General features: G+C 31.7%; 1 protein-coding gene across 3 annotated transcripts in view; it reads left to right on the forward strand.

The window, feature by feature from the left end:
* The first annotated feature begins 5,783 nt into the window (after positions 1-5,783).
* The window catches only part of ism2b (isthmin 2b), a 55,157-nt gene continuing 38,470 nt past the window's right edge, over positions 5,784-22,470 (forward strand). For all 3 annotated transcript variants that reach the window (XR_009824147.1, XR_009824148.1, XM_062033851.1), the window contains exon 1: positions 5,784-6,364. Coding sequence is in view for 1 of the 3 variants with exons in the window: in XM_062033851.1 (XP_061889835.1) it covers positions 6,275-6,364 (90 nt within the window). In the remaining 2 variants the exon portion in view is untranslated. The remainder of the gene's footprint in view (positions 6,365-22,470) is intronic.

A 22,470-nucleotide genomic window follows, 5' to 3' on the forward strand; every position in this document is an offset into this window, starting at 1 on the left:
GTACATATTGAGGCCTAATCATACCTGAAGTCAACCATATTTCAATTTCATTTACGTTATCTAAGCAATGTGAACAGTAAGTGATCCAGATTGACTTTACTTTACTTGCTATTGTGTTAACACCCTATCGGACTTCAAGTGAACCCGATCTCAATTTGACGCACTTTATCCGTGCAATGTGAACAGAAGTGATCCAGATTTATTTTATTCTGCATTGCTATTCTGTTGATTAAGACCTACTTAGACCTAAACTGAACTAGATCTCAATTTGATTTACTTAATTCCTGCAATGTAAACATGAAATAATCCAGATTGGTTTTACTTTGCATAGCTTTTCTGTTAATTCATTCCTAATTTGACCTAAACTGAACCAGATCACAATTTGATTCACTTCTTCTGTGCAACATAAACAGAAAGTAATCCAGATTAATTTTATCTTGTATTTCTTTTGTATATATTGAGGCCAAATCATACCTGGAGTGAACCATATTTCAATTTGATTTACGTTTTCTGAGCAATGTGAACATTAAGTGATCCAGATTGACTTTACTGTTTTTTGCTATTGTGGTAACACCCAATTAGACCTCAAGTGAACCAGATCTCAATTCGACTCACTTTATCTGTGCAATGTGAACAGAAAGTGATCCAGATTAATTTTACTTTGTATTGCTATTCTGGTAATTAAGGCCTACTTAGACCTAAACTGAAAATTGATCTCAATTTGATTTATGATATGTGCAATGTGAACAGGAAATGATCCAGATTGGTTTTTACTTTGTATTGCTAGTCTGTTAATTAAGACCTCAACTGAACCGGATCTCAATTTGATTCACTTCACCTCTGTAATGTGAACAGGAAATGATCCAGAGCGATTTTACTTTGGATTGCTATTCTGTTAATTAAGACGTTATTTGACCTAAACTGAACTAGATCTCAATTTGATTTACTTAATCTGTGCAATATGAACAGAAAGTGATCCAGAGTGATGTTACTTCAAAATGCTATTTTTAAAATGTAGATATATTAAGACCTAAACTGAACCAGATCTCAATTTGATTCACTTCATCTCTCTAATGTAAACAGAAAGTGATCCTGATTGTTTTTTTCTTTGTATTGCTATTCTGTTCATTAAATTGCACTGAATTAGATCTGTGCAATGTGAACAAAAAGTGTTCCAGAATGACTTTGCCTTGTCTCGCTATTGTACTGATTGAAGCCAAAATAGTCCTGAAATGAATCAGATTTCAATTTGATTCACTTCTTAAGTGCATTGTTAACAGGAAATGATCCAGATTGGTTTTATTTTATATTGCTGTTCTGTTAATTAAGACCTAAACTGTACCATATTTCAGTTTGATTCACTTCATCTGGATCACTTTATGTTGACATTGCACAGATTGATTTTACTTTGGATTGCTATTCTGTTGAGGCCTAATTAAAACTGCACTGAACTAGATGTAAATTTGATCTACATACATTGCAATTTTTGCAATGTGAACAGAAAGTGTAGACCTGAAATTAACCAGATCTTAATTTGATTCCCTTTATAAGTGCATTGTGAACAGGAAATGATCCAGATTGATTTTACTTTGTATTGGTATTCTTTTAATTAAGACCTAATTAGACCTAAACTGAACCGGATCTCAATTTGATTCGCTTCATCTGTGCAATTTGAACAATAGGTGATCCACATTGATTTGTGCTTTTGATTGCTATTCTGTTAAAGCCTAATTAAAACTGCACTGAATTAGATCTCAATTGGATTCAAGTAATCTGTGCAATGTGAACAGAAAGTGTTCCAGATAGACTTTGCCTTGTTTCGCTATCGTACTGATTGAGGCCAAAATAGACCTGAAATTAACCAGATCTTAATTTGATTCACTTTATAAGTGCAATTTGAACAGGAACTGATCCAGATTGATGTTACTTTGTATTGCTATTCTGTCAATTAGGACCTAATTAGACCTAAACTGAACCAGATCTTAATTTGATTCACTTAATCTTGCTATTCTGATAATTAAAACCTACATAGACTTGAACTGAACTAAATCTCAATTTGATTCACTTAATTTTTGTAATGTGAACAGAAAGTGTTCCAGATTGACTTTGCCTTGTCTACTATCATACTGATTGAGACAAAACAGACCTTAATTTGATTCACTTTCTAAGTGCAATGTGAACAGGAACTGATAGAGAGTGATGTTACTACGAAATGCTATTTTTTAAATTTCAACATATTTAGACCTAAACTTAACCAGATGTCTGTTTGATTCACTTAATCGCTGCAATGTGAACAGAAAGTGATCCAATTTTTTTTTACTTTTTATATTGCTACTATGTTAATTAAAACTGCACTGAACTTCATCTCAATTTGATCTACTCAATCTGTGCAATGTCAACAGAAAGTGATCCAGAATGACTTTGCCTTGTCTCGGTATTGTACTGATTGAAGCCGAAATAGACCTGAAATGAAACAGATCTCCATTTGATTCACTTTATAAGTGCATTGTGAACAGGAAATAATCCAGATTGGTTTCACTTTGTATTTATCTATACTGTTAATTAAGACTTAATTAGACCTAAACTGAACCAGATCTCAATTTGATTTATGTCATCTGTGCAATGTGAACAACAAGTGATCTACATTGAGTTTGAGTTTATTTGGAACATGCAAGCATACAACATGATACATCACAATTTCCAGTTTCTCTTTTCAACATGTTCGAAAAGGAGTAGGAAGAAGCAGAGCTTATTAAATCCTACCCCTTTTCTTTTACATAACAGTTGCTAAGACTTTTGTTCACTTCCTCTTCTCAATTTATTCACAATATACTCCATAAGTAATCACAATAAAAATAAATAAATAATAATTGGTGAAGTAAGTTACATTTCATATGATGAGATAAGTAAGATTATTTTGAGAGTGAAAGAATGGGTAAATTAAATAAATTCAGTATTCTGCTTCTTTGTACTTTGTAAACACTTTGATTTTTGCTTTGGATTGCTACTCTGTTAAAGCCTAATTAAAACTGCACTGAATTAGATCTCAATTCGATCTACTTAGTCTGTTCAATGTAAACAGAAAGTGATCCAGAATTACTTTGCCTTGTCTCTGTATTGTACTAATTGAAGCCAAGATAGACCTGAAATGAACCAGATCTCCATTTGATTCATTTTTTAAGTGCATTGTGAACAGGAAATGATCCAGACTGGTTTTAATTTGTATTGCTATTCTGTTAAGACCTAAATTGAACCAGATCTCAATTTGATTCACTTCATCTGTGCAATGTGAATTAAAAGTGATCCACATTGATTATTGCTTTGGATAGCTATTCTGTTAAAGCCTATTTAAAACTGCACTGAATTAGATCTCCATTTGATTCATGTAATCTGTCCAAAGTGAACCAGATTGATTTTATTTTGAATTGCTATTCTGTTAATTAAGACCTAACTAGACCTAAACTGAGATATATCTCAATTTGATTTACGTAATATGTGCAATGTGAACAGGAACTGATCCGGATTTGTTTAATTTTGAATTGCTATTCTGTTAATTAAGACCTGACTAGACCTAAACTGAGCTAGATCTCAATTTGATTTAATTAATATGTGCAATGTGAACAGGAACTGACCCAGATTGGTTTTATTTTGAATTGATATTCTGTTAATTTAGACATAAACTGAGCTAGATCTCCGTTTGATTTAATTAATATGTGCAATGTGAACAGGAACTGATCCAGATTGTTTTTTATTTTGAATTGTTATTCTGTTAATTAAGACCTAACTAGACTTAAACTGAGGTAGATCTCAGTTTGATTTAATTAATATGTGCAATGTAAACAGGAAGTGATCCAGATTGTTTTTTCTTTTGAATTGTTATTCAGTTAATTAAGACCTAACTAGACTTAAACTGAGCTAGATCTCAGTTTGATTTAATTAATATGTGCAATGTGAACAGGAACTGATCCAGATTGGTTTTTATTTTGAATTGTTATTCTGTTAATTAAGACCTAACTAGACCTAAACTGAGCTAGATCTCCATTTGATTCACTTAATTATTACAATGTGAACAGAAAGTGTTCCAGATTGACTTTGCCTTGTCTACTACCGTACTGATTGAGGCGAAAATAGACCTGAAATTAACCAGATCTTAATTTGATTCACTTAATATGTGCAATGTGAACAGGAACTGATCCAGATTGTTTTTTCTTTTGAATTGTTATCCTGTTAATTAAGACCCAACTAGACTTAAACTGAGCTAGATCTCAGTTTGATTTAATCAATATGTGCAATGTGAACAGGAACTGATCCAGATTGGTTTTATTTTTGAATTGTTATTCTGTTAATTAAGACCTAACTAGACTTAAACTGAGCTAGATCTCAATTTGATTTAATTAATATGTGCAATGTGAACAGGAACTGACCCAGATTGGTTTTATTTTGAATTGCTATTCTGTTAATTGAGACCTAAACTGAGCTAGATCTCCATTTGATTTAATTAATATGTGCAATGTGAACAGGAACTGATCCAGATTGGTTTTATTTTGAATTGCTATTCTGTTCATTAAGACCTCTTTAGACCTAAACTGAGCTAGATCTCAATTTGATTTAATTAATATGTGCGATGTGAACAGGAACTGATCCAGATTGGTTTTATTTTGAATTGCTATTCTGTTAATTAAGACCTAACTAGACTTAAACTGAGCTAGATCTCAATTTGATTTAATTAATATGTGCAATGTGAACAGGAACTGACCCAGATTGGTTTTATTTTGAATTGCTATTCTGTTAATTGAGACCTAAACTGAGCTAGATCTCCGTTTGATTTAATTAATATGTGCAATGTGAACAGGAACTGACCCAGATTGGTTTTATTTTGAATTGCTATTCTGTTAATTGAGACCTAAACTGAGCTAGATCTCCATTTGATTTAATTAATATGTGCGATGTGAACAGGAACTGATCCAGATTGGTTTTATTTTGAATTGCTATTCTGTTAATTAAGACCTAACTAGACTTAAACTGAGCTAGATCTCAGTTTGATTTAATCAATATGTGCAATGTGAACAGGAACTGATCCAGATTGGTTTTATTTTTGAATTGTTATTCTGTTAATTAAGACCTAACTAGACCTAAACTGAGCTAGATCTCAATTTGATTTAATTAATATGTGCAACGTGAACAGGAACTGACCCAGATTGGTTTTATTTTGAATTGCTATTCTGTTAATTGAGACCTAAACTGAGCTAGATCTCCGTTTGATTTAATTAATATGTGCAATGTGAACAGGAACTGATCCAGATTGGTTTTATTTTGAATTGCTATTCTGTTCGTTAAGACCTCTTTAGACCTAAACTGAGCTAGATCTCAATTTGATTTAATTAATATGTGCAATGTGAACAGGAACTGATCCAGATTGGTTTTATTTTGAATTGCTATTCTGTTCATTGAGACCTAACGAGACTTAAACTGAGCTAGATCTCAGTTTGATTTAATTAACCTGTGCAATGTGAACAGGAAATGATCCAGATTGACTTTACTTTGTATTTCTATCTATTGTTTTAATCAGGACCTTTTTTGTGTGTGTGTGTGTGTGTGTGAGGTATTTTGGATGACATTTTGTTGCATATTGGAAATGTTCCTTTAGTGTGATTGTGCGTCCACTGGTGACCCTTAACCTCCCCTGGGACCCCAGTAACCCCCACCACCCCCCACCCCACGCACACAGCTGTTAGCAATGAAAATCCCACCCAACCAAATCTCTCCCACAGCCTCCGCGCGTCTAATAATGCGTGCGTAAAAAAAGGCGCGTTTACCGACACCCGGATGGCTGGGCGGCGCGCGCATCCAACCGAGCCAGCAGCAGCGGGGATGGACGTGACGTGTTCGGCGATGCCTTCACGCATCGCAGACACTTCGCCGAATCAAGACGAGCAGCAAAAGCCACGATCTCCAGATGTCCGGGAGGAAAACACCCCCACCCACGACGCAGTGACTCACGGCTCTAAAGTAGCCGAATAAGCGGTCGCCGGTGCGGACGGGAGGATTCCTGCGGGGGCTCGCTGCTACTTAAAGCCGAGCCAAGTGCGGCTTTTATGGGCAAGGGAGGCGTTGAGCTGGAGCCGACACAAGCTGGCCGCATGTGGATAACATAAAAGTACCTCACTCTTCCACTCCACAGCAAACCCACTCAATTTACTCCAGAAACACTACTTTTGTTGACAAAAAAAAAAAAAAAAAAAGTACTTTTAATTGAAGATTGTCCGGCAGGAAGATGCGTCAAATGCACTTTGTCATGTTCTCCGTTCTTCTTGTTAGCTTGGCCACAGGATTTCCCAGCAGACACACAAATGCTGCTCACAAGGTAAGTTTTTAGTTTCTTTTAAACACTTTTTAAGTCTTTTAAGTTTGTTAAAATAAGTCATTTTCAGCATTTAAACGTGTCCTGCGATTAGCAGCTAATTACCATGCTTTGCTAGCTAACAGACAAGCCTAAATTAATCTTTAAAATAACGGAATATTGTTATATTTAACGATGTATTAATATACTGATATTAGTCTTACATGTCTTAAATGTACATTTAATGTTAAATTTGAGTGTTTTAATATCTCACATGTCTAAGTATGTAACAAATTTACGATGCATTGCTAGCTAACAATTAAACCTAATTATACTTAAAAACGACACTCGTAGCCTATTATTAAATGAATGTCCTATATTCAATGTTTATCTTAATATGCCGATATTATGCCACAAATGTACGTTTAATATGACATTTGTGTGTTTTAATGATATCCCACAAAATGTCAAATGTGTAAGAAATTAACAATGATTTGCTAGCTAACAAACCTAATTATACTTAAAAACGACACTAAATTAGTGTCCTATATTCAATATGTTTATCTTAATATGCCGAAATTATGCCACAAATGTACGTTTAATGGTAAATTTGTGTGTTTTAATGATATCCCACATAACGCCAAGTGTGTAACAAATTAACGATGATTTGCCAGCTAACAATCTTAATTATACTTAAAATGACACTAGTAACCTATTATTATTATTTTGGTCTGATATTGAACAATATATTATGCTGATATGAAATCTGAAATCTACGTTTTAATGTTAATATTGTTCGTTTTAACTTTTAATGACATCACATAAGTTGAAGTGTGTTAACACATTCACGATCTTTTTGCTAGCTAACAGTTTAACCAAATTAATCTTCAAAAACACTTCACCGTCACATCTTATATCGAATTATATATTAATATGCCAATTATATGTATCAAATGTACATTTAATGTTAAATTTGAGTGTTTTAATATCTCACATGTCTAAGTATGTAACAAATGTATGATTCTTTGCCAGCTAACAATTAAACCTAATGATACTTAAAAACGACACTCGTAGTCTACTATTAAATTAGTGTCCTATATTCAATGTTTATCTTAATATGCCGATATTATGCCACAAATGTACGTTTAATATAACATTTGTGTGTTTTAATGATATCCCACAAAATGTCAAATGTGTAAGAAATTAACAATGATTTGCTAGCTAACAGACCTAATTATACTTAAAAATGACACTAAATTAGTGTCCTATATTCAATATGTTTATCTTAATATGCCGAAATTATGCCACAAATGTACGTTTAATGGTAAATGTGTGTGTTTTAATGATATCCCACATAACGCCAAGTGTGTAACAAATTAACGATGATTTGCCAGCTAACAATCTTAATTATACTTAAAATGACACTAGTAACCTATTATTATTATTTTTGTCTGATATTGAACAATATATTATGCTGATATGAAATCTGAAATCTACGTTTTAATGTTAATATTGTTCGTTTTAACTTTTAATGACATCACATAAGTTGAAGTGTGTTAACACATTCACGATCTTTTTGCTAGCTAACAGTTTAACCAAATTAATCTTCAAAAACACTTCACCGTCACATCTTATATCGAATTATATATTAATATGCCAATTATATGTATCAAATGTACATTTAATGTTAAATTTGAGTGTTTTAATATCTCACATGTCTAAGTATGTAACAAATTTACGATGCATTGCTAGCTAACAATTAAACCTAATTATACTTAAAGACGACACTCGTAGCCTATTATTAAATGAATGTCCTATATTCAATGTTTATCTTAATATGCCGATATTATGCCACAAATGTACGTTTAATATAACATTTGTGTGTTTTAATGATATCCCACAAAATGTCAAATGTGTAAGAAATTAACAATGATTTGCTAGCTAACAGACCTAATTATACTTAAAAATTACACTAAATTAGTGTCCTATATTCAATATGTTTATCTTAATATGCCGAAATTATGCCACAAATGTACGTTTAATGGTAAATGTGTGTGTTTTAAGGATATCCCACATAACGCCAAGTGTGTAACAAATTAACGATGATTTTCCAGCTAACAATCCAACTTAATTATACTTAAAACGACACTCGTAACCTATTATTATTATTTTTGTCTGATATTGAACAATATATTATGCTGATATGAAATCTGAAATCTACGTTTTAATGTTAATATTGTTCGTTTTAACTTTCAATGACATCACATAAGTTGAAGTGTGTTAACACATTCACGATCTTTTTGCTAGCTAACAGTTTAACCAAATTAATCTTCAAAAACACTTCACCGTCACATCTTATATCGAATTATATATTAATATGCCAATTATATGTATCAAATGTACATTTAATGTTAAATTTGAGTGTTTTAATATCTCACATGTCTAAGTATGTAACAAATTTATGATTCTTTGCCAGCTAACAATTAAACCTAATTATACTTAAAAACGACACTCGTAGCCTATTATTAAATTAGTGTCCTATATTCAATGTTTATCTTAATATGCCGATATTATGCCACAAATGTACGTTTAATATAACATTTGTGTGTTTTAATGATATCCCACAAAATGTCAAATGTGTAAGAAATTAACAATGATTTGCTAGCTAACAGACCTAATTATACTTAAGAATGACACTAAATTAGTGTCCTATATTCAATATGTTTATCTTAATATGCCGAAATTATGCCACAAATGTACGTTTAATGGTAAATTTGTGTGTTTTAATGATATCCCACATAACGCCAAGTGTGTAACAAATTAACGATGATTTGCCAGCTAACAATCTTAATTATACTTAAAATGACACTAGTAACCTATTATTATTATTTTTGTCTGATATTGAACAATATATTATGCTGATCTGAAATCTACGTTTTAATGTTAATATTGTTCGTTTTAACTTTTAATGACATCACATAAGTTGAAGTGGGTTAACACATTCACAATCTTTTTGCTAGCTAACAGTTTAACCAAATTAATCTTCAAAAACACTTCACCGTCACATCTTATATCGAATTATATATTAATATTCCAATTATATGTATCAAATGTACATTTAATGTTAAATTTGAGTGTTTTAATATCTCACATGTCTAAGTATGTAACAAATTTATGATTCTTTGCCAGCTAACAATTAAACCTAATTATACTTAAAAACGACACTCGTAGCCTACTATTAAATTAGTGTCCTATATTCAATGTTTATCTTAATATGCCGATATTATGCCACAAATGTACGTTTAATATGACATTTGTGTGTTTTAATGATATCCCACAAAATGTCAAATGTGTAAGAAATTAACAATGATTTGCTAGCTAACAGACCTAATTATACTTAAAAATGACACTAAATTAGTGTCCTATATTCAATATGTTTATCTTAATATGCCGAAATTATGCCACAAATGTACGTTTAATGGTAAATTTGTGTGTTTTAATGATATCCCACATAACGCCAAGTGTGTAACAAATTAACGATGATTTGCCAGCTAACAATCTTAATTATACTTAAAATGACACTAGTAACCTATTATTATTTTTGTCTGATATTGAACAATGTATTATGCTGATATGAAATCTGAAATCTACGTTTTAATGTTAATATTGTTCGTTTTAACTTTTAATGACATCACATAAGTTGAAGTGTGTTAACACATTCACGATCTTTTTGCTAGCTAACAGTTTAACCAAATTAATCTTCAAAAACACTTCACCGTCACATCTTATATCGAATTATATATTAATATGCCAATTATATGTATCAAATGTACATTTAATGTTAAATTTGAGTGTTTTAATATCTCACATGTCTAAGTATGTAACAAATTTACGATGCATTGCTAGCTAACAATTAAACCTAATTATACTTAAAAACGACACTCGTAGCCTATTATTAAATGAATGTCCTATATTCAATGTTTATCTTAATATGCCGATATTATGCCACAAATGTACGTTTAATATGACATTTGTGTGTTTTAATGATATCCCACAAAATGTCAAATGTGTAAGAAATTAACAATGATTTGCTAGCTAACAGACCTAATTATACTTAAAAATGACACTAAATTAGTGTCCTATATTCAATATGTTTATCTTAAAATGCCGAAATTATGCCACAAATGTACGTTTAATGGTAAATTTGTGTGTTTTAATGATATCCCACATAACGCCAAGTGTGTAACAAATTAACATGATTTGCCAGCTAACAATCTTAATTATACTTAAAATGACACTAGTAACCTATTATTATTATTTTTGTCTGATATTGAACAATATATTATGCTGATATGAAATCTGAAATCTACGTTTTAATGTTAATATTGTTCGTTTTAACTTTTAATGACATCACATAAGTTGAAGTGTGTTAACACATTCACGATCTTTTTGCTAGCTAACAGTTTAACCAAATTAATCTTCAAAAACACTTCACCGTCACATCTTATATCGAATTATATATTAATATGCCAATTATATGTATCAGATGTACATTTAATGTTAAATTTGAGTGTTTTAATATCTCACATGTCTAAGTATGTAACAAATTTACGATGCATTGCTAGCTAACAATTAAACCTAATTATACTTAAAGACGACACTCGTAGCCTATTATTAAATGAATGTCCTATATTCAATGTTTATCTTAATATGCCGATATTATGCCACAAATGTACGTTTAATATAACATTTGTGTGTTTTAATGATATCCCACAAAATGTCAAATGTGTAAGAAATTAACAATTATTTGCTAGCTAACAGACCTAATTATACTTAAAAATGACACTAAATTAGTGTCCTATATTCAATATGTTTATCTTAATATGCCGAAATTATGCCACAAATGTACGTTTAATGGTAAATTTGTGTGTTTTAATGATATCCCACATAACGCCAAGTGTGTAACAAATTTACGATGATTTGCCAGCTAACAATCTTAATTATACTTAAAATGACACTAGTAACCTATTATTATTATTTTTGTCTGATATTGAACAATATATTATGCTGATATGAAATCTGAAATCTACGTTTTAATGTTAATATTGTTCGTTTTAACTTTTAATGACATCACATAAGTTGAAGTGTGTTAACACATTCACGATCTTTTTGCTAGCTAACAGTTTAACCAAATTAATCTTCAAAAACACTTCACCGTCACATCTTATATCGAATTATATATTAATATGCCAATTATATGTATCAAATGTACATTTAATGTTAAATTTGAGTGTTTTAATATCTCACATGTCTAAGTATGTAACAAATTTACGATGCATTGCTAGCTAACAATTAAACCTAATTATACTTAAAGACGACACTCGTAGCCTATTATTAAATGAATGTCCTATATTCAATGTTTATCTTAATATGCCGATATTATGCCACAAATGTACGTTTAATATAACATTTGTGTGTTTTAATGATATCCCACAAAATGTCAAATGTGTAAGAAATTAACAATTATTTGCTAGCTAACAGACCTAATTATACTTAAAAATGACACTAAATTAGTGTCCTATATTCAATATGTTTATCTTAATATGCCGAAATTATGCCACAAATGTACGTTTAATGGTAAATTTGTGTGTTTTAATGATATCCCACATAACGCCAAGTGTGTAACAAATTAACGATGATTTGCCAGCTAACAATCTTAATTATACTTAAAATGACACTAGTAACCTATTATTATTATTTTTGTCTGATATTGAACAATATATTATGCTGATATGAAATCTGAAATCTACGTTTTAATGTTAATATTGTTCGTTTTAACTTTTAATGACATCACATAAGTTGAAGTGTGTTAACACATTCACGATCTTTTTGCTAGCTGACAGTTTAACCAAATTAATCTTCAAAAACACTTCACCGTCACATCTTATATCAAATTATATATTAATATGCCAATTATATGTATCAAATGTACATTTAATGTTAAATTTGAGTGTTTTAATATCTCACATGTCTAAGTATGTAACAAATTTACGATGCATTGCTAGCTAACAATTAAACCTAATTATACTTAAAGACGACACTCGTAGCCTATTATTAAATGAATGTCCTATATTCAATGTTTATCTTAATATGCCGATATTATGCCACAAATGTACGTTTAATATAACATTTGTGTGTTTTAATGATATCCCACAAAATGTCAAATGTGTAAGAAATTAACAATGATTTGCTAGCTAACAAACCTAATTATACTTAAAAACGACACTAAATTAGTGTCCTATATTCAATATGTTTATCTTAATATGCCGAAATTATGCCACAAATGTACGTTTAATGGTAAATTTGTGTGTTTTAATGATATCCCACATAACGCCAAGTGTGTAACAAATTAACGATGATTTGCCAGCTAACAATCCAACTTAATTATACTTAAAACGACACTCGTAACCTATTATTATTTTTGTCTGATATTGAACAATATATTATGCTGATATGAAATCTGAAATCTACGTTTTAATGTTAATATTGATCGTTTTAACTTTTAATGACATCACAAGTTGAAGTGTGTTAACACATTCACGATCTTTTTGCTAGCTAACAGTTTAACCAAATTAATCTTCAAAAACACTTCACCGTCACATCTTATATCGAATTATATATTAATATGCCAATTATATGTATCAAATGTACATTTAATGTTAAATTTGAGTGTTTTTAATATCTCACATGTCTAAGTATGTGACAAATTTATGATTTTTTGCTAGCTAACAATTAAACCTAATTATACTTAAAAACAACACTCGTAGCCTATTATTAAATGAGTGTCCTATATTCAATGTTTATCTTAATATGCCGATATTATGCCACAAATGTACGTTTCATATTACATAAATGTGTGTTTTAATGATATCCCACATAATGTCAAGTGTGTAACAAATTAACGATGCTTTGCTAGCTAACAAACCTAATTATACTTAAAAACGACACTAGTAACCTGTTATTAAATTAGTCTCCTATATTCAATGATATGTTTATCTTAAAATGCCGAAATTATGCCACAAATGTACGTTTAATGGTAAATTTGTGTGTTTTAATGATATCCCACATAATGTCAAGTGTGTAACAAATGAACGAGCTAGTTAACAATCCAACTTAATTATACTTAAAACGACACTAGTAAACCTAATTATACTTAAAAACGACATCCGTAGCCTATTATTAAATTAGTGTCCTATATTCAATTATATGTTTATCTTAATATGCCAATATTATGCCACAAATGTACGTTTTTAATGTTAAATTTGTGTGTTTTAATGATATCCCATATAATGTCAAGTGTGTAACAAATGTACGATGCTTTGCTAGCTAACAAACCTAATTATACTTAAAAACAACACTATTTACCTATTATTAAATTAGTCTCCTATATTCAATGATATGTTTATTTTAATATGCTGATATTATGCCACAAATGTAAGTTTAATGGTAAATTTGTGTGTTTTAATATCCCACATAATGTCAAGTGTGTAACAAATGAACGAGCTAGTTAACAATCCAACTTAATTATACTTAAAACGACACTAGTAAACCTAATTATACTTAAAAACGACATCCGTAGCCTATTATTGAATTAGTGTCCTATATTCAATTATATGTTTATCTTAATATGCCAATATTATGTCGCAAATGTATGTTTTTAATGTTAGATTTGTGTGTTTTAATGATATCCCACATAATGTCAAGTGTGTAAGAAATTAACAATGATTTGCTAGCTAACAAACCTAATTATACTTAAAAACGACACTAGTAACCTGTTATTAAATTAGTCTCCTATATTCAATATGTTTATCTTAATATGTCGATATTATGCCACAAATGTACGTTTAATGGTAAATTTGTGTGTTTTAATGATATCCCACATAATGCCAAGTGTGTAACAAATTAACGATGATTTGCTAGCTAACACAAACTTAATTATACCTAAAACGACACTAGTAACTTATTAAATTGTCTGATATTCAATGATGTGTGGATCTTATCCTATGTTCAATGATATGTTTATCTTAATTAAGGCTGCAGCTAACGATTATTTTTCTATCGATTAATCTATAGATTATTTTTTTGATTAATCGGTTAATCTATAGATTATTTTTTCGATTAATCTATAGATTATTTTTCCTTTTACCGATTATTTTTTTATTCAAAATGAAGATGAAAAAATAAATGTAGGCCCTTTTTTTCAAAAGGCATGGCTTTTATTTACAACAAAAAAGAAGTATGGCCACTCAGTCAACATTGACAACAACATGACTAAATATTCTGTAACAATGTAAACATTTAAAACTTTTAACATTTAACAAAATTAAAAGTAGCTTATTTGCTTTTTAATGTGCAAATATAAAAGTCAACATCCAGTGCAAATCTTAATATTCTGCAATAGTATAAGCATTTCAAAAGTAAAAGTATTGCTTATTTTGCTTTAAAATGTGCAAAAATAAAGATAAACATCCAATACAAAAAAGTGCAAAACGAAATATTCTGTAACAACAGCGTAAACATTTCAACAAAAGTGAAAGTATTGCGTATTTGCTAATATGTGCAAAAATAAAGATAAACATCCAATACAAAAAAGTGCCAATTTAAATATTCTGGAGCACTGTAAACATTAAGTATTGCTTTTAAAATGTGCAAAATAAACATCCAGTCCAACACAGTACACAATAACCAATTCTACTCATTCCAGTGAGTGACTAACAGTTGTAATGAAGAAAGGTTAGCATGTGTACATGCTCTGGTTCTTTTCTTGTTTACAATATTCCCAGCAGCTGAAAATAGGCGCTCAGAAGGGGTCGATGTGGCTGGAACTGAGAGGTAATTAGCCTTCACCTCAAGCCAGGACTGCGAGTGAGCTGAGCTGCAGTTTTTTTTTCTAGAAGGTCAACGGGCTCATAGTGATGTTACTAGTAGTTGACTGGGAGGTGTTTATTATCATTTGGGGAGAGTCCGCTGCCTGATGCTCACCTGCTAAACACCTATCTGCTCCACGCTAAAGCGCTGACTACATGCGCTCTGAATACACACTGCTGATTGGCTGATAATGCTTCATGTGTGGGTGGGACAATGCTGCGTGTGTACCAATCAGATGGTTGTGTGGGTGGGACAATGCTGCGTGCTGAGACAGAGGCAGAGGAGCGAAGCAGCTTGTTAAGACTTTAGCAGCTAATGTTAGCTTTAGCTTAGAAACTCGTTCGGTACACCCCCGTGCCGAACCGAAAGCCCCGTACCGAAACGGTTCAATACAAAACACGTACCGTTACACCCCTAGCAGATACAAATGACACATTCATGTTTTTGTGTAATGATGACAACGTATGCTCGCACGGACGATTGACTAGTTGATGGTTTTCTTTTCAAATGTTCGTTCATACCCGTTGTGCTGCTATGATAGGCCATTTCCGCTCGACACAGTGTGCATACAACAACATTATTAGGCCGTTTATTGAAATACTCCCACACTTTTGACCACTTTTGGCATGCTTTTCCCCCCTCGCTCGCACCGCTCGCATCGTCTGCTTTGATCGTCTGCTTTGATCGTCTGCTTTGCGGTCCGCCATGACGGTAGTGTGACGTAAATATGCGACGCGTCGACGCACAAAAACGGCGTCGACGTATTCACGTAACCGATGACGTCGACTACGTCGACGCGTCGTTTCAGCCTTAATCTTAATATGCCGATATTATGCTACAAATGTACGTTTAATGTTAAATTTGTGTGTTTTAATGATATCCCATATAATGTCAAGTATGTAACAAATTAACAATGATTTGCTAGCTAACACAAACTTAATTATACCTAAAATGACACTAGTAGCCTATTATTAAATTAGTGTCATATATTCAATTATGTTTATCTTGATATGCCGATATTATGCCACAAATGTACGTTTAATGGTAAATTTGTGTGTTTTAATGATATCCCACATAATGTCAAGTGTGTAACAAATGAATGAGCTAGTTAACAATCCAACTTAATTATACTTAAAACGACACTAGTAACTTATTATTAAATTGTCTGATAATAATGCCAAGTGTTGAACAAATTTACGAAGCTTTGCTCGCTAACGTTAAATGTGAATATTCTTTAAAAGTCACTACACCATTTTGTCTGATATTGAACAATATATTATGCTGATATGAAGTCTCAAATCTACGTTTTAATTTTAATATTGTTCGTTTTAACTTTTAATGATATCACATAAGTTGAGGTGTGTTAACACATTCACGGTCTTTTTGCTAGCTAACAGTTTAACCAAAATAATCTGCAAAAAAACTTCACCGTTACATCTTATATCGAATTATATATTAATATGCCAATTATATGTCTCAAATGTACATTTAATGTTAAATTTGAGTGTTTAATATCTCACATGTCAAGTATAAAACAAACTTACGATGCTTTGCTAGCTAACAATTAAACCTAATTATACTTAAAAATGACATTCGTAGGCTAGTATTAAATTAGTGTCCTATATTCAATGATACGTTTATCTTAATATGCCGATATTATGCCACAAATGTACGTTTAATATTAAATTTGTGTGTTTTAATGATATCCCACATAATGTCAAGTGTGTAACAAATTAACAATGATTTGCTAGCTCACAAACCTAATTATACTTAAAAACGACACTATTAACCTATTATTAAATTAGTGTCCTGTATTCAATGATATGTTTATCTTAATATGCCGATATTATGCCACAAATGTACGTTTAATGGTAAATTTGTGTTTTAATGATAACCCACATAATGTCAAGTGTGTAACAAATGAACGAGCTAGTTAACAATCCAAATTAATTATACCTAAAACGACACTAGTAACCTATTATTATATTGTCTGATATTCAATGATGTGTGGATCTTATTATGCCGATATTATATCTCAAATGTACGTTTAATGTTACATTTGAATGTCTTAATGATATCCCTCATAATGCCAAGTGTTAAACAAATGTATGATGCTTTGCTAGCTACCATTAAACATAAATATTATTTAAAGATAACGACACCATTTTGTCTGATACTGAACAATATATTATGCCGATTAAAAGTCTCAAATCTACGTTTTAATGTTAATAGTTTGTTTTAACTTTGAATGATATCACATAAGTTGAAGTGTGTTAACACATCCACGATCTTTTTGCTAGCTAACAGTTTAACCAAATTAATCTTCAAAAACACTTCACTGTTACATCTTATATCAACTGATATATTAATATGCCAATTATATGTCTCAAATGTACATTTAATGTTAAATTTGAGTGTTTTATTATCTCACATGTCAAGTTTGAAACAAACTTACGATGCTTTGCTAGCTAACAATTTAACCTAATTACACTTAAAAACGACTCTAGTAACCTATTATTAAATTAGTGTCCTATATTCAATTATATGTTTATCTTAATATGCCGATATTATGCCACAAATTTACGTTTAATGGTAAATTTGTGTGTTTTAATGATATCCCACATAATGTCAAGTGTGTAACAAATGAACGAGCTAGTTAACAATCCAACTTAATTATACTTAAAACGACACTAGTAACTTATTATTATATTGTCTGATATTCAATGATGTGTGGATCTTATGCCGATATTATATCTCAAATGTACGTTTAATGTTACATTTGAATGTTTTAATGATATCCCTCATAATGCCAAGTGTTAAACAAATTTACGATGCTTTGCTAGCTAACGTTAAACGTGAATATTCTTTAAAGATAACTACATCATTTTGTCTGATATTGAACAATATATTATACCGATATGAAGTCTCAAATCTACGTTTTAATGTTAATATTGTTTGTTTTAACTTAAAATGATATGACATTAGTTGAAGTGTGTTAACACATTCACAATCTTTTTGCTAGCTAACAGTTTAACCAAATTAATCTTCAAAAACACTTCATGGTTACATCTTATATCGAATTATATAATAATATGCCAATATTATGTCTCAAATGTACATTTAATGTTAAATTTGAGCGTTTTAATATCTGACATGTCAAGTATGAAACAAACTTACGATGCTTTGCTAGCTAACAATTAAACCTAATTATACTTAAAAACGACATTCGTAGGCTATTATTAAATTAGTGTCCTATATTCAATAACATGTTTATCTTAATATGCCGATATGCCAACAAATTTACGATGCTTTGCTCGCTAATATTAATTCAAAATAACCATTTAGTCTGATATTGAACAATATATTATGCCGATATGAAGTCTCAAATCTACGTTTAATGTTAATGTTTGTTTTAACTTTTAATGATATCACATAAGTTCAAGTGTGTTAACACATTCACAATCTTTTTGTTAGCTAACAGTTTAACCAAATTAATCTTCAAATAACCTCATCGTTACATCTTATATTGAATGATATATTAATATGCCAATATTATGTCTCAAATGTACATTTAATGTTAATATTGAGTGTTCTGATATCCCACGTAATGTCAAGTGTGTAACAAATTTACGTTGCTTTCCTTGCTAACGGTTTAACCGTTATTTTTCAAAATATCGACACCATTTAAGTAGTATTAAATTATGTGTTGATATTTTGATAGGTCTCAAATGTACGTTTAGTGTACATATTCTGTTTTTAACTTTTAACGTTACCACAAAGTCACATGTGCAACACATTTACGATCCTTTGCTAGCTAACAGTTTAACATGATTAACTCATTAAAATAACGACACTATTATTAAATCGATGATACATTAATATGCCTATATTGTGTCTGAAATGTACATTTAATGTTATTGTGTATTTTAATGATATTCCATATGTCAAGTGTGTAACAGAGTTACGATGTTTTGCTACCTAAGCTAACAGGTTAACGGTTAACCTAATCTTCAAAAAAACACAATTATTATTGAATCATTGTCATATATTTAACGCTGCATCAACATGCCAATATGTATAAAATGTACATTTAATGTTAATATTTTATGTTTCAATGATAACCTACAAAGCCTAAAGTCAAGTGTGATGCATTTACGATGCTTTGCTAGCTAACAATTCTACCTAATCTTCAAAATAGCAATTCCATTATTGTTAAATTGTTTTATACTCAACGATATATGAATATGCCAATATAATGTTTCAAATACACATTAAATATGTGTTTTAATGATATCCCACATAATGTACAGTGTGTTACAAATGTACAACGCTTTGGTAGCTCATTGTTGAACCTAATTTATTCTTCAAAATAGCGGCACCGTTATTGTTTATTAAGGTCTTACGTTGAGCGATTTATTAAAATGTCGATATATATTATGTCTCTAATGTGTATTTAATGTTAATATTGAGTGTTTTAGCGGTATCCCACCCAACTTTTTAACGTCCGGTGTCCTAAATCGTTAGCATTCTAATATTAGCATGCTAGCTTTTTTTTTGCTAATTTTGCAGGTATTACACCTCAGTGTCAAATATTTTGTCACTTGACAAATGATACCTGTTATCATGTGTGCTAGCTTTTTTTTAAAAATCTATTTTTGTAGGTATACGAGTGTTTCCCATAAACTGCCAAGATACCTGTGGCGGTGGGGGCGTGGCTATGGGCGTGGTCACCATGACATCATCGAGTAATTTGCATAATTTACTACAATGATATGATTTTCTCTAAAAAGGCTCAAAAAATGTATACTTACTAATTAATAATAACAGTTTTGTTTTAAACATCCATCCATCCATCCATTTTACAATATAATTACAACCCTTTATGTACATATTTATATACAGATTTGAACAATAAGTTATTCACTGAAATATATTTATTAATTGTGGTTCTTACAAAAAATATATCTTATAAAATATAAAAGCTAAAATGTCTCTTAAAGCTCTGCCCCTTTAATTAGTGCATACTAAATAATTTAACTTTAACCTACTACTACAACCATATTATTTACCAGCAACATAAAGTGAAACAGAGGCAGAGGTGTCCTGCCACAGTCAGTAACAAATAAACAGAAAACAGTAGTGGTCAAATACAAATAAGGCAACAAGAGAAGTATCCTACACTTCTCTTTTGTAAAGTAAATCTGAACAGCCTATATGGGCATCTACATCAACTATATGATTTGCCTGAGAAGCTGGACAGGACAAAAAAAAAATTAAAAAAATGTTTATTTGTGGCGGACGTAATTCTTTCGTGGCGGGGTACCACAAATAAATGAATGTGTGGGAAACACTGTATACACCTCAGTCATGTTTTGGTACTTGACGCATGCTAACGTTTGCATGCTAGCATTTTAAACAAATTGTTAAGGTACACACCTCAGAGTAATATATGTTGGTACTTGACACGTGTTATAGTTAACATTTTAGTATGCATAGCATGCTAGGTTTAAGCTAATTTAGCAGGTGTATACCTCAGTGTTATATATTTTGGTATTTTACTAATGCTAACTGTAAGCATGCTATTGTTGGCATGTTAGCATGCTAGCTTTTTTTTAGCTCATTTTTCTTATATGTTTTGCTACTTGACGCTATCTGGTCAGCAGGCTAACTGTTAGGATTTCAGTTCAGCTTTGGCTCTTTGGCATTCACACAACATTTCTACCCAAATTGTATTTTCTAGTACTTGGTAAAAATCTATTTATTGTACTGTTTTTTGAAGGTGAAAACTGGCAAATCAAAGGATGCGGGAGCCATTTTGTCAGTCTGTGGCCCTCAGTGGTGGAAAGTTTGGGCCCCCATTATCTACAGTATATTGCACAACCCTAACGACAAGCTACAGTCCCATTACAATGTGTTTATTAGCGTAGGTGAACCAGTAATGCCAAATCTATTTGTGGCGGTCCAAATGTATCTGTGGCATGCCGAAACAAATGTGTTCATGTTAGGTAAGGATGTGAATCTTATAACAACTCAAGATTTGATTACGATTCCTGGGGTGACAATTCGATTCAGAATCGATTCTTGTACTATATAAGATAAAAGCATTTTAATTAATCTAATAAAAGAAAATTGCAACCGTATCAATTATAGTCGTTTCATCCATCCATCCATCCATCCATCTTTTTCCGCTTATCCGAGGTCGGGTCGCGGGGGCAGCAGCCTAAGCAGGGAGACCCAGACTTCCCTCTCCCCAGCCACTTCGTCCAGCTCTTTCCGGGGGATCCCGAGGCGTTCCCAGGCCAGCCGGGAGACATAGTCTTCCCAACGTGTCCTGGGTCTTCCCCGTGGCCTCCTACTGGTCGGACGTGCCCTAAACACCTCCCTAGGGAGGCGTTCGGGTGGCATCTTGACCAGATGCCCGAACCACCTCATCTGGCTCCTCTCCATGTGGAGGAGCAGCGGCTTTACTTTGAGCTCCCCCCGGATGGCAGAGCTTCTCACCCTATCTCTAAGGGAGAGCCCCGCCACCCGGCGGAGGAAACTCATTTCGGCCGCTTGTACCCGTGATCTTGTCCTTTCGGTCATAACCCAAAGCTCATGACCATAGGTGAGGATGGGAACGTAGATCGACCGGTAAAATGAGAGCTTTGCCTTCCGGCTCAGCTCCTTCTTCACCACAACGGATCGTTTCATGTTGATTGATAAAACTTTTGTTTGTTTTTCCTGTTTGAATCGATTCTCCCAATTTTTTAATCGATTTATAACCCTGAATAAATAAAAATTGCGATTTTGATTGTGAATCGCTTTTTTTATTTTCAGCACCCTGGTATTTGTAATGAGAATGATAATAAAACATTCCAAAACAGGTTACACAAGCTCATCTAGGCTGCTGACTCATTAAGAGTGAAGATGGCCTAAAAAAACCTGTCTTTTAAAAAAATATATCCTTGGTATGAAATATATATTAAAAACAGGTTTCTTTTCTATGCTGCTGACGTTTGACTTATACTTGCAGCGAGTCAGCACCTAATATCTTATATTATATCTGCACCTTATTGCTCTTTTATCCTGCACTACAACCAGCTAAGGCAACAAAATTGTGTTATCTGTACTGTAAAGTTCAAATTTGAATGACAATAAAAGGAAGTCTAAGTCTAAGCGTGTAGATGGCCTAAAAAAACTTATTTTTAAACATATATTCT

The sequence above is a fragment of the Entelurus aequoreus genome, linkage group LG23 (genome assembly GCF_033978785.1).
Source record: "Entelurus aequoreus isolate RoL-2023_Sb linkage group LG23, RoL_Eaeq_v1.1, whole genome shotgun sequence".
In the NCBI taxonomy this organism is placed as follows: domain Eukaryota; kingdom Metazoa; phylum Chordata; class Actinopteri; order Syngnathiformes; family Syngnathidae; genus Entelurus; species Entelurus aequoreus.